Raw genomic sequence first — 14,133 nt, 5'->3', positions numbered from 1 at the left:
TTTATACAAAAATATTAAGTGTAAATGGGAAATACAAAAATATATTTCTGGAATGAGATTTATTATTTGTGAAAAAATAAAGGCATAATAATAATCTTTAAGGATTATTTGATGAATGAAAGAGTAAAGAAAAATGAAAATGTTCAACACAAATATACATATATATGTAATGTACTGTGTACAAGTTGATTTGTATTGCTTGAAGGCAATATATGCCATGGAAGAAACTAAGAAACATACTTTCTCTCTCTGACAACTTTGCTTATATATACACAGAAACTGCCAGAATGCCAGTTAAGTATATAGAAGGAGCATTATGTCTCTTTGGGCTTGCTTGCAACGTTCTTACACTCTGTTGATGTGACATGACGTGAGTGTTTCAGACAACCTAATTACAACACAACATATAGAAATGTCTCGACCTAACTTCTACCCTCACACACACAAACAAATATGCGTATAAATATATACAAAAGTTGTCATACCATGAAAATGCATTCAACTGTATATAAAATTTATATATAGATATAAAATATAGATATATTCAGTGAAGCTATGAAATAGTCACTTCCGTTGACTCAACAACTTCACAGCTTGTTTCCTACATCCGACCACCAATAAGACTAAGCACTGAAATTTCTATCCTACTTTAAATTTAAAATAGTGTATACTCTTTTTTATTATTCTTTTTATATGTTGAGACAAATCTCTATTATTAAGTTTATTTATTTAAAAAAAGATAAATGGCTTTATTCTTAAATTTTTTATTTATACAAACCGCTTTTAAATTATTAATATTTGTATATATTTTTTGAAGAAAGAAGTAGCATGTGAAGCGTGACATTTTTATGTCAATCATTCAAAATTTCAAAGAGGGTGGATTTTGTAATTAAGGTAAAATTATTAAAAACAATATGAATTATTTAAAATTAAATACACTTGTCATAATTCAAATAGTTATACAAATCAAACAAAATATTTTTACATCTTGTAGGTAATTACAATTCAACTGCAAGAAAATAGCTTTAATGGAACATTGTAAAAAATACAGTAGTATATCATCAAAAACATGATGATCAGCTGCAGCTAAATCATATCTTAGACAATTTTAAATTTAACACCTTAAGAAATTATTTGAATTTTTTTTTTTCATAATATCATCAATATATCATACTTGATTTTTTTTTTTTATTATCTATATAATTAACTGTATTTTTTTTTTTATGTGTGAATCTACAATTTTTATTTTATCGTATTCGTTTCAGTCTTGAGAAAGATAAACATCAAAATGATGAATTGCTTAGATTTTTTTTTTTGTTACATTATGTTTTTTAAGATTTTTATTTTGAATTATTTTATTTAAAAAGAAATTTAATTCAATTGACTATTCATTTAATTATTTATTTTGTTTTTTATTTTATTATTTTCGTATTGATTTTTTATTGATCTTTGTTTTCTTTTGTTTTTCAATACACAGTGAAAATTTATGATACAAATTAGGAGACGAAGTTGATGCAATTAACACATCGCAATATTGAATGATCATATTACCAATTTAAAATAAATATTTCATATATTAATCAGATAATGTCAAAATTAATATATAACCATATTTGTGTTAGAGATATATTGTATATTAATTTGTTGACGAAAGACAATCCATAACATCTCAAAAAGAAATTTGTCTTTTTCGGTATATTTAATGTTTTTCGGCAACATGTTTTTTTTTATTTTGTATAAATATGTCCGTGTATATTTTAGGCAAAGAAATGTATATATATTGATAAAATATCCAGCAGTCTCAAGTGAAATAAGAATAAATAAAACCTAATTTAAAGAATGTTGAATTTGTTTTAATGAACAACTCTTAACTTCTGCTTCTTCTTCTCAGCAGTTTTTTATTTTTATTATTTTTTCACTAAATGTTTTGCAGATTCCTGAATTTTAGATTAAACAGATATAGCAAAAAATAAACAAAATTAAAAATTAAAAATTTGCCAACATTCAGAATAAGAATGATGAAATTATTTTTTTATTTTTAATGGTAAGCACATATTAGATCTTTGATAACTGAAAGATTATCAATTAGCAGATGACATCTCAGATGAATTTTTGAGGATATTGCATAACTAAAATTTTCGTATACATATATGTACAAATAGTAAATGATGGGAATATCTTAAAAGCTTTTTGATGCAAAAAACATAATTATAAATCAAAAGAATTTTTTTATTCATTTGTATAAAATTAATTTTAGAGAATTAATATTTTTAAGATACATAATTTAATTTAATTTAGTACATAATAAATTCATATGTTTTATAATAATTTAATTGAGAATATATAGTTTTGCATATATTTGGCTAAAAATTTTAAGTAGAATATTATTGTTGTTGTTATTTATTTATATGCTAAATCAAGAATTAAAGTTTTTTAATGATATGACACCATTTAAATTACTACAGTAGTATAGACTTACTACTTTTATATTCAGTGAGTTATCATGATTCGAATAATATTCAAATAAATAAATATATAACTTACATTGAGTGACATTTGGACATACGAATGTTGAAATATATTTTACGTTTTGTATTTAAACCTGACCCTCATGCTACTATGCGTTGAGTAGCAGGTGCAATCCGTCATATTAATATAGAAATCAGGTACTGATTGAACACACTAAAAAGTCGACAATCAAGCTTGATCGTTGCAAAGATGAGTTGTCAGGAGTTAACGATGAGAACTTTTTTAAAACAGTAGTTTGAAGTGTTGTATATTTTATGTTAAATTTTGTATATAGATATAGTTTGACTGAAAGAGTTTAGAAGTAGTTTTCCAAAAGCAATATATTAGAAAAATTAGAATACGTTTTTTAATATAACAAACTTGAATTGAAACTGCGTAGATATTCCCGTTGACAATCAGCAAACAAAATTACTATTGCAAGGTTCGAATCTTGCAATAATCATGAAGCTTTCGATGACTGTGATGCTTTTGTAAATTTATTGTGGTGAAATTACACAAGTTACAATGAAGCATTATTCCCGCGGAAAAGTAGAAAAATTCATAAGTCAGTAGGAGGCTGTAAAATAAAAATCTCATGAAAGAAAATTTTAGAAATTTTTTTTTTACTTATTAGTCATCTTCATAAATTCAATTGATAGATTCCAAGCATAAATCTAGGAAAATAACACGAGTCATGTCTAATGTACGAGTGTGCATCAGGTGCACTCATCTTGAAACTCAATTTTCGAAAAAATAAAGAGAATTTTCCTACTGTCTTACCAATGATCAATGATTTTCGTGCAAAAGCATTTTCATCACGTGTAAAATATTTTAGAAACAATGAAAAGAATAATATTAATATTCAATCCAAGAGAATTTTCTATCAATAAATATTTACCTCACATTAATTTCAATTTTTAAAAGAGTATAATAAAAAACAAAAAAATATCTAATTTATCAGTAATTTAAAATTTATCTCTATTGAATTTACGTGAAAATTTTTTTCTAACGGAATCAATTGCCAAGAATAGCTTGCAGGTAAAACTGAGCACAAAGGTTAAATATGCAAAACAAGTTAGACGAAGATATAAGAAACGAGGGTATCGATCACTCTCAGCACGTGGTCGATTGCTTCAAATGCTTCTAATAAATAAATACATATATACACTTAGGAAACTTGCTTGCCTCGACCTTCAATAGCTTTCTATACATAACTAAAATTTCTCATTCAATCATATGCTATAATGATCCTTTGAATTAATTCATCTGAATTAACTGTTAACAGTGTCTTTTTTAATTTAAAAAAAAAAAAACAAAAAAATGAAGAATAAAATAATAATAATGAATCCCATAAACTCAAAACTTTGCAGCTAGTATAACGATTTTATTGGAATAAATTATTTCTAATATATATAATAAAAGAAGAAAAAAAAATAAATGAAATGAAATCTTTGCAGTATTATTATATCTTGGAGTTTCTCGATTAGCATAGAAAAAGTATTTAAACTTATTCATGGGTCACTTGGCAAATGCCACTGTAAACACAGAAACTGAATTTTTCAATAAATAATAAGATATATATGAAAATAAAAAAAATAAAAAACACATATATATATGATCATACTGAAATTGGATTGAAAAGATAATTTTTATTGCACAGTAGTAGTGGTTAAAATATATATGTATATAGAGTATAAAAAATGTATATCGAGTTATTTGAGACATGTATAGTATAACTGGGTGGCATATAATATTATGCTTTAAATGAGTAATAGTTTTAAAGTATTATGGGAAGAGTATAAGTATAAAAAAACCTTCTCTCTAATGTTGCTAGCTATCTTATGCAATAATAACAATAAATATTGAAATTTTATGACACACACATACACATGTAAATATAATAAATATATATAAATAAATAAAGAACAGTAACTCGACGCAGTTAGATAAAATACCCAGCCAACCAAAGGATTATGACGACGAGTTTCCTGGTTGTAAGGAGGCCGCAACCAGGTAAACGACCTGATCACTTCAATATACACTAGCTATATTTTGAATTATTTGAAATCATCCCGTTGAAAACTTGCTTTTGTCCTGACAATAATAATAAAATATAAATATATAAATAAACAGTTGGTTTAATGACATTAAATGAATAAACAAAGCTAGTGTATACAGTGTGTCTCATCCTACAATATCCTAATGGATTTTTCTTAAAAAATATATTAATTTAATTAAAAAATTGGTCAAATAGAGAAATGCAGTTTGTAGGGTTTACAAAGATACTTTGAAACAATAAAAATTTGATCCTAAATTCGAAATTGCAGACGTATATCGAGACAAACAAATTTTTTTTTCAATGGAACAATGGATTTTTTTTATTAAAATAGTAAACAGCTTGGAAGTATTGGATTTTAAAAAAAAAACTTTATTAATCAGTAGTGATTTCAGGCCGAACTAATATTCAGTTCATAGTAAATTCATGAAGGCTAATTTATTTTAATTCTTTTAAATCAAATTGTCATTGTATTAATAATTAACTGCTGATTTTTCATGCTGAATTACTCTTTTTCTTACAAAATATATCAATTATTTTAAAATGAAATAAATAATTGTATTCGCTGTATGATTTACAGAAATCTATTTTAGTTATTGAAAAAAAAAAAAAAAAATAGACAACAAATTTAAAAAATAATAAAGCCAGTACAAGCGTGTCTATAAACTCATCCTGAATTAATATTTGTTTCACAAAATGACTTCATCATAAACGTCCATGGTGAATTCATCATGAATTTATCTGGAACGTAATTTTTTGTACACAGAACTTATTATACGAATAAACTATTATCGTTGACCGATTGGCTAAATGGAAAAAGTGTTTAAAAAATAACATAAAAAAAATAACAAGAAGAAAAAGAGAAGATAAAAAAAGAGTACAAGAATATAAGGAATAAAAAAAAAAGCATGCGAGGAGGCCGATGATCGATCAACAAGGCGGTTTGCTTGTCGCCATTCGCAGGTGTTGCACCTACTTTTTTATAATCTCTTTTTTTTTTTTTTAACATTATTATTATTACTTTTTAAGCCGTTTCACTCTGGTGTAAAGTTATTTACTGACAAATAATAAACGAGGGTTATATAGATATATGTTATACGTAAATTTTTGGAAAATCATTTTGCCATTTGTCATTAAAAACAAAAAATATATTATTTATTAATCAAATAAATAATATACATGTATATCCAAGTGTGAATTATGTGTGCAAAGCACGTAATTGTTCTACATTACAAAAAACATATATATATGTATCTGATATAGCGTTTATTTGCAATTACCAGACTCTGATTGGACCGCATCAGAGTATATGTATGTATATATATTAGTTTCTTGCATGCAATATATGTGCCGATATATTTGCAGTGGATTGTATATGATTGGTATTTATGTATATGTATGTACGTATAGTGTAGTGATGGCACGGGATCCTACGAAGCTGTCTATCTCTTTTCTCATTGGAGCCTCAAACGGGGCGCACACGCAGAGCAAGCAGTAGTCGCACAAGAAATTGCCGACCGCTACCATTCCTGAATCGTAAAGGCACGGAAGCCGCATCCCCGACAACTTGATTAATAGCCTTAATTAAGATATTTAATTGGTCTTATTTTTATTTTTTTTATTATTACTATTATCATTATTATTATTATTTTGTTTTTTTTTTTTTAACATTTTTATATATATACGATATCCATCGGTGTAAGTTGATCTTGGGTGCGAGGTAACCTTCATGAAATATATAATGGCGACACAACACGACAAAAGATGTCCAGTGTCTGCATTCTCTGAGCGATGTCAGAGTTTTATATGAGACGCCCCCGGAAGGCACAAGACCTACTCACGTCATAATCCTGTTCAGATATATAAAGAGTTAATATAAACTATATGTGAATATATCTATAGAGATGTGATTGAGAAACTGAGAAATAATGTCAATTGATCATGATACACATATTTAACGAGACAAATATTTTTTTTGATATGCGATGAACACGACAGCTCTTGTAATTATAATTTAATTTGACAATAAAAAATATGAATTGTCAAGTCATATTTTTTGAATTATACTCATTCATTTTTTTTCAATTTGAAAATAAAGAATGAAATTTTTTTTGGTTGTTAAATTAATTATGATTTATGATTTTATTAAATTAATTGATTGAAGACGAAATCATTTATTTTGACGCATGAAAAAAAAGTTTCCAAGACTATAATGAAACTTTTTTAATCAAGAAAATATTTTTATTTTGAATGATAAGTACATATAAAAAATATATTTTCTGTAACAAGAGAAATAACCACTGTAATCATCGGAAAGCATACAAAATTTTAAGTAGAAAGAAAATACACCTTGCTTCGAGTTTAACGTTTTTTTGAGTTATAAAAACAGTTTTGGAAAATGATGGAAAACATCTTAAATACAGATGAATACATCAGAAGTTCGAGGGCTCATCTAAGCCTGGTTTCGATGCAATGGTTTTCTTATTACTACTTGTTAGTGATTCTGGAAGAATGTCATTCTTTATACAAGGTTCAGTTTGCAGTCAGCGTTGAATCATAAGTTATCCCAATTCGTTATGAAGTTACTTTTTGGATGCTGAGAAGTTAAAGTTAAATAGTTTTGATAGGCTGATTTGGTATGATACAGTTGAAATGATATCCGAATGCTGCAGTTTAAGACTGCGAATGTGCTTCACAAGAGTACACAAAGAATGCTAGTCGTTAATATGTTATTGTTCAGCATACTATCTGGAGTAATATTATGATAGTACACTTTAATCATTCAGGACACAAATTGTTGCTATGTAGATGGAAGTCGACTGATTTTCATTCATTTCCTAAATCTTCAGTGTACAATAATAATTTGCATTTAGATTAAAAAAAAATGGCTTGGTAGTTTGAACATACATCAGTCGGATGAAACAAAGTTCTAATTTCTTGCATTCGCCAACGACCATATCGGCTTGAGTACACCAGTTCTCGTCCGATCACTGAAGTTAAGCAAGGCTGAGCGTGGTTAGTACTTGGATGGGTGACCGCTTGGGAACACCACGTGCCGTTGGCATTCCTTTTGGTATTTTTGTTATTTTTTTTAGTTTAACTCTGAAATTAACAGTGATTATTTGAGCTTAAAACAGTCAACAATGGCATATCATTCAGCTGTTTTTCATTAATTTAAGCAAAAAAGTATGGTAGAGAGAAAATTTTGATGTCTCGAATATCTTTCGAGATATCAAGATTACAAGATCAGTTCTGGGTCCCAAGTCATTCACCATCTATCTAAATGATGTTCCTAGTTATCCTCGAACAAAACTAGTGGTTTTTGCAACAACATCAGCAGGCTCACTTGTTAAAAAAATTGATGAAAAACAGCTGAAATAATTAATCCAAAAAAAAAATGCAAAAAGAATGCCAACGGCACGTGGTGTTCCCAAGCGGTCACCCATCCAAGTACTAACCACGCTCAGCCTTGCTTAACTTCAGTGATCGGACGAGAACTGGTGTATTCAAGCCGATATGGTCGTTGGCGAGTGGGAAAAATCAAAACTTTGTTTTATCTGACTTTTTATGGCTTGGAAATACCACATGCCGTTGGCATTCCATTTTGGATTACTTGATAGTAAACAAAATACGAAAAGCTTTTTTTCATATCCATGCTGCTAACAAGTTGTAAGTAAATATTATTTTCAACTAAAATGTTAAAATGCAAGTTAAGTTAAACAGCTTATTAAGTTAAACAACTTATTTAAGTTGAACAATTTTGCCATTTTTTAAAAATTAATTAATTCAGCTGTTTTTCATTAATTTTTTAAATAGCTGATTCTGCTGATGCTCTTGGTTTTGATTTCACATTTTGTTCATTCATTATTGTTGTGTTGAAGCTGACGTGCTTTTTTGTTATTATTGAATATTAATAACGTAAAACCAAAAACAGCCGACCAGATAACAATAAAACGTATTTCTCTTGACTCAGGTGTGGGTTTATCAAATACCCATAGTGATAAGGAATAAAAGGAGGAATAAGTTTAGAATAATGAGAAGGATGCTTACTCATTTCAAATTTTTCTAAATATTGATAATATGTAAGAAAAATTAATAATAAAACAGGATAAAAGCAATTGTAACCAATTGTTGTTGAAGAGCTCGAGTGCAACTAATAAGAAAAAAAAACAGGAGCTAATCAACAATGAATACTAATGAATACCAAAAGTAAGCATTGTTCTAGATTGTAAAATTTAAATATGGAAATTTATTTTTATTTTCCTTGATTGATAAAATGAGGTTTGTGTTGAAAAGGATATATTTAGGCTGCTTCGTCTTCTAATTTTTTCTTCTTTCCATCGTTTTTGTCTGTTGTTGAATTCGTCTATATATGTTTTGCTTCTTCAAGCCACCAGTATTTATGAGGTATTATTCTGTCCCAGTCAAAGAAATCCCTGTCTGGTATTCTCATTGAGTATACTGGTTTACGTTGTTTGTATTCTTCTAAACTTGGTATTTTTTTATTTGCTCTGTGTCTTGGCCAGTGGTATACCCAGGTAGGAATTCTCGGGCTTGACGACCGTGTCAGGCTTGTGCAAGGGCTGTGTATCAAGCCTTGGTAGCCAAGGTTTGTCTCAGGCCTGGGCCCGTTGATTTTACCCGGTCTCACACGGGCCTTGGTAACGCAGTCTTGTGTCAAGCCTGTATTTTTTGATTTTACCCGGTCTCACAGGGGCCTTGGCAACTCAGTCTTGTGTCAAGTCTGTATTTTTTGCTTTTACCCGGCCTCACACGAGCCTTGGCTGCACAGGCTTGAAACAAGCTTGTCCCCGTTGATTTTACCCGGTCTTACACAAGCCTTGAAACACAGCCTCGTGTCAAGCTGGTGCCCATCGTTTCACCAAGCCTCACACGAGACTTGACTTGTGCATATATTTAATAAAAAAAAAAAAAAAAATAGTAATTAGTTGTATAAATGTTATATAAATTTTAAGGAGAAATTATCAGGCTTTGACTATTGTGTCAGGCTTTGAGTCTCAGTAGAGTTTATTCATATAAAAAAGTTTCACTACATCTTACATCAATACCCCGACGGTTGGTTTGATAGCGCGTTCGACTTCTACGTGAGAGACCCCGGATCTATCGCACGTTACTTCCATTCGTTTTCGTTTAATGAATGTCGTTTATTCAAATTGTTTAAATAAAAAAAAAATAATGTTATAAACATAAACTAACAATAATAGTTTATTTATATTATTTTTTAGTTTTTTTTTGCAAGCTTGTGTCAAGCCTTAGACACAGGCTTGTGCCAGGCTTGGAAAACAAGCCTGGAATACAAGCCTGACACCGGCAAAAACTTAGTGAACATTCCAGGGCTCAGCCAGGCTTGACACAAGCCAGGTAGTGAGGCTTGATACAAGCTTAGAAATGAGGCTTGGTACAAGCCTGGGAAACAAGCCTGGAATACAAGCCTGACACCGGCAAAAATTTAGTGAACATTCCAGGGTTCACCGAGGCTTGACACAAGCCGGGTAGTGAAGCTTGACACGAGCCTCAGAGCCTGACAAACGAGCTTGTCCCAAGCTTGTCCCCGTCGTCACTTCCTACCTGGGTAGTATTCGTCTATTTTTTCTATCCTGGATTACTCCAAATTTGTAAATGCTTGTGGTGCTATGTATCCTTTTGAGTTTTGGATTTTTTTTTCGTTAACATCCTTTCTTTGAATTTTTTTATTATTCCATTGTCAACATGTTCAACTTTTCTCATGTACTCCCTCGTTAGTTTTATGATAAAGTTGTCAATTCTTGGTATTCCTGCCATGTTTAGCAATTTTTTGTTATCAATAAATTCATAGTAATCTAACTCAGCTGTTCTGTGCTGGCTTAGGCATGTTCTGATACATGATCTTTCGAATGCTCTTATTAATTCCATCAATGCAGCTCCAGTGTTCCACCAAATTGGTGCTGCATAGGTGAGTATTGGTCTAATAAGGAGTAAGTAACATATAATTTTTACTCTCTTAGATAGGTTTTTGTTGAAGAAGAGTCTTCTGTTAGCCTTAAATGCTTGTCTAGCTTTAGTGATTTGTTTTACTATGTGAGTATTACCTCTTATTAATTTGTCAATCCATACTCCAAGGTATTTGACTTCTTGTTTGTGAGGTATGTCTACTATTGTATTAGTGCATGGCAAGTTTGTTTTGATTTGGAATTTTTTATAACTTTCTCTGTTATGCTTGGAGAGGTAGTTCTTTCTGGCTTTCTTATGAGGATTGTTTCGCATTTATTTGGATTTAGTCTTAGGTTCCAAGTTGCATAGCATGTGTTGACTTGGTTTACCAATTTCTCTAGTTGGCTTTGGATTAGATCAGTTTTATTTGATGCTACATATATTAGTAGGTCATCTGCGAATGCAATGGAGTAAGTGTCGTTGTTTTCATTCATGTATATATTGTATACAATTGATAATTGCACTTGTAAATATGTTAAACAGTATTGGTGAATTTACTGTTCCTTGTTGTAAGCCTTCACGTATTTTGTATGTTACGGTTGACAGGTGTTTTCCGTCCCATGTCTTGAATGTTTTGTCTGTTAACATGTCAATGATTGTTGTGATTAGGTGTTTAGGGAAATTCTTTGTTAGTAATTTGTAAATTAGCCCATTTATCCATACTGAGTCGAATGCTTTCTCTAGGTCAATGAGAGCTGCTCCAACCATTTTGCAATTGCTAACATGTTGGTTGGCGTCTGACATGAATTTGTTAAGTGCGTGGACTGTTGAGTGCCTATGTCTAAAACCAAATTGGTTATCTGGGATAATTTTTTCTTTTTGTTTTAATATTTCTTCGTTTATTAATATTTTATACACCTTGCTCAGAGTTGGTGTCAGGCTAATCGGTCTATAGCATGTTGCTTCGTTTTCGTTTTTTCCTGGCTTTAGTACTGGAAGTATTTTTGCACATTTCCAATTTCTTGGAAAGTAGTAATTGTTGTGTGCATTATTGAATATAATTGTTAATGCTCTGTTTAGTTTTGGTGGTAGATGCTTTAATATTATTGTTGGAATATTATCTAGTCCACTCGATGTTTTGTTTGGAAGTTTGTTGAGTATTTTATGTACGTCTTGTTGGATCCAGAATTGGTTGTGTTGTTTTTTGTTTGGCCAGTCAGCTCTGTGTTCTGATGTGAACTGTGTTTGTGTTTCTTTTTTGTCTCTTATTGTTTGTAAATTAGTGATTTGTTCTTCTGCTTTTTCTTTTACAGAAAAGGTTCAGTTCTGGGTCCCAAGTCTTTCAACATACATATGAATGTAATTCCTAGTGTTCCTCAAACAACATCAGCAGATTCACTTATTAAAAAAGTTAATGAAAAACAGCTGTATTAATTAATCTAAAAAAATAGCAAAAAAGGATGCCAACGGCACGTGGTGTTCCCAAGCGGTCACCCATCCAAGTACTAACCACGCTCAGCCTTGCTTAACTTCAGTGATCGGACGAGAACTTTTTTTTTTTTTTTTTTTTTTTATAAATAAATCTTTATTTAATTAACAAATGAATACTATTACATATCTAATTACTATATATATAAAAGTACAAAACAATGTATCTGTATGTTGTGTAGTGACAACTTAACTTCAATGTTAGGTATAAATCTACTGTTATTACATCTTATGCATCAATTTATGTTGTGATTTTTACATGTTTGGTTTCATTTATTATATTATTTAATATTCTTCGATTGCGATTATGTTATTATATTAATTATGAATGAAGTGTAGGAAAATTGTTGATTATAAAAACCTACTTACAGATTTTTACTAGAGTTTTGTTGCTCTGGTCTATCGGTCTTTATATTTTTGTTTTGTTCTTATTTTTTGTTTTCATTAATTACTATCATTATTATTATTATTATTACTATTACTATTGTTTGTTGTTCTTGTTTCTATGTAATGTGTTAAAAATTTTAAGATTTTGATAAGGAAGTTTATATTTCAATTTAAAAGGAAGATTATGGTTTCTGATTTCGGTTATGTCTTTGAGTAGAGGATTATGATTTAGTTGTGTATTATAAAAGTTTTCGGCGAGTATTTTTGCATGATCAAAGATTGTGTCAATCTTTGCTCTGTCATGAAGCTCAGTTATTTTAGTATATCTATCTTTTGACAAAATTAGCCGAAGACATTTATTTTGGAAAATTTGTAATGGTTTGATGTTTGTATATGCTGCACTGCACCACGCTGGTACTGCATACATTATTATTGGCCTGAGTATCATTGTGTAAATCAATTTTTTGTTATATTTTGATAAAGTTTTGCTTAGTAATAAAGGATACAATTTATGTTGAACCATATATGCTTTTCTTAGAACTTCAGTTACATGTTTTTTCCAGGTGATTTTAGAGTCCAAATGTACACCTAAATATCTCACTGAGTTGGTTGGTTTTATTTCGATGTTACATACTTTGATTGGTGTACAAATTCTAATTTCTTTGCTTTTCCTGGCACAAATTAACACTTCAGTTTTACTTGCATTTAACGATATTTTCCAAGTGGAATAGAATTTTTCTAATAGTTTTACGTAATATGAAATTCTACAGCCAGCTATACCTGCACCGAAAGAGTGTGTATAGATAGCCGTATCATCCGCAAACAACGCTAATTTCGTTTGCGGAAAACTGGGAATGTCATTCAAATAAATGTTAAATGATTTGGGACCCAGAACTGAACCCTGAGGAACCCCAGCATTAATTCTACGTTTTGTTGATGATTCACCATTCACAGTGACTCTAAAATGTCTGTTTTTCAGATACGAGTTCATGAATTTAATCAGACATTTAGGATAGTTTAATTTGATCATTTTGTAAATGAGGCCATCTATCCACACTCGATCAAAAGCTTTTTCTATATCTAAAAATAACATAACAGTAACATTATCTTTATTAAAATTAACACTTGTATCATTAACTATTCTAACCACTTGCTGTACTGTATTATGCTTCTCTCTGAAACCAAACTGGTGATCAACAATTACTTTTTCTTTTTGTTCAAATTGATTCATTCTTTTTAATATTACTTTTTCTGTTAGTTTACTTAAAGTAGGTAGCAGGCTAATTGGTCTGTAACTGCTAGGTTCAGATTGTACTTTTCCAGATTTATATATTGGTACCACATCACCAGTCTTCCACTGGGCTGGAAAATGTGAGTATTTAATAATTGCATTTATTATGTTAGTCAACTGACTCAGGGTATTTTGACTAAAGATTTTCAATATTATATTTTGAATTTTATCTATACCAGCAGCTTTTTTTGATGGTAGGGTTTTAATTATTTCTTTTAATTCATGTCTTGTGCAAGTAAAATTTTCCGAGTCGTTCGTGTTTGTGTCATTAATAAACTGTTCTACTTCTCGAATAATTTGTGTTTGTTCGTATGTGTTGTTTGTTAGATCTATGGCATGCACATTTTCAAACTGCGAAGCAAGCATGTTTGCTTTATCACTATCAGTGATTGCCTCATCAGTGTTTTTGATAAGTGTTGGGATTGGTTGGTGTTCACTTTTAAATATTTTAGTCATTCTCCAAAGTGACTTG

At 29.8% G+C, this 14,133-nt stretch overlaps 1 protein-coding gene and 2 non-coding genes across 3 annotated transcripts in view; 1 reads left to right on the top strand and 2 right to left on the bottom strand.

Moving 5' to 3' along the window:
• LOC122859817 (glutathione hydrolase 1 proenzyme-like) overlaps positions 1-14,117 on the bottom strand; it is a 42,874-nt gene extending 28,757 nt beyond the window's left edge. The window contains exon 1 of the mRNA XM_044163504.1: positions 14,014-14,117. Coding sequence (XP_044019439.1) covers positions 14,014-14,117 — 104 coding nt within the window. The remainder of the gene's footprint in view (positions 1-14,013) is intronic.
• On the top strand, positions 7,510-7,628 carry LOC122859943. The gene has a single exon (XR_006374387.1). It is a non-coding gene; the product is annotated as a 5S ribosomal RNA (ribosomal RNA).
• LOC122859955 lies at positions 7,974-8,092 on the bottom strand. The gene has a single exon (XR_006374399.1). It is a non-coding gene; the product is annotated as a 5S ribosomal RNA (ribosomal RNA).
• Positions 14,118-14,133: the final 16 nt, after the last annotated feature.

The sequence above is a fragment of the Aphidius gifuensis genome, linkage group LG6, assembly GCF_014905175.1.
Source record: "Aphidius gifuensis isolate YNYX2018 linkage group LG6, ASM1490517v1, whole genome shotgun sequence".
NCBI classification, from domain to species: Eukaryota; Metazoa; Arthropoda; class Insecta; order Hymenoptera; family Braconidae; genus Aphidius; species Aphidius gifuensis.
Note: the sequence above shows the minus strand (reverse complement) of the source record. Positions and strands in the feature narration are given on the sequence as shown.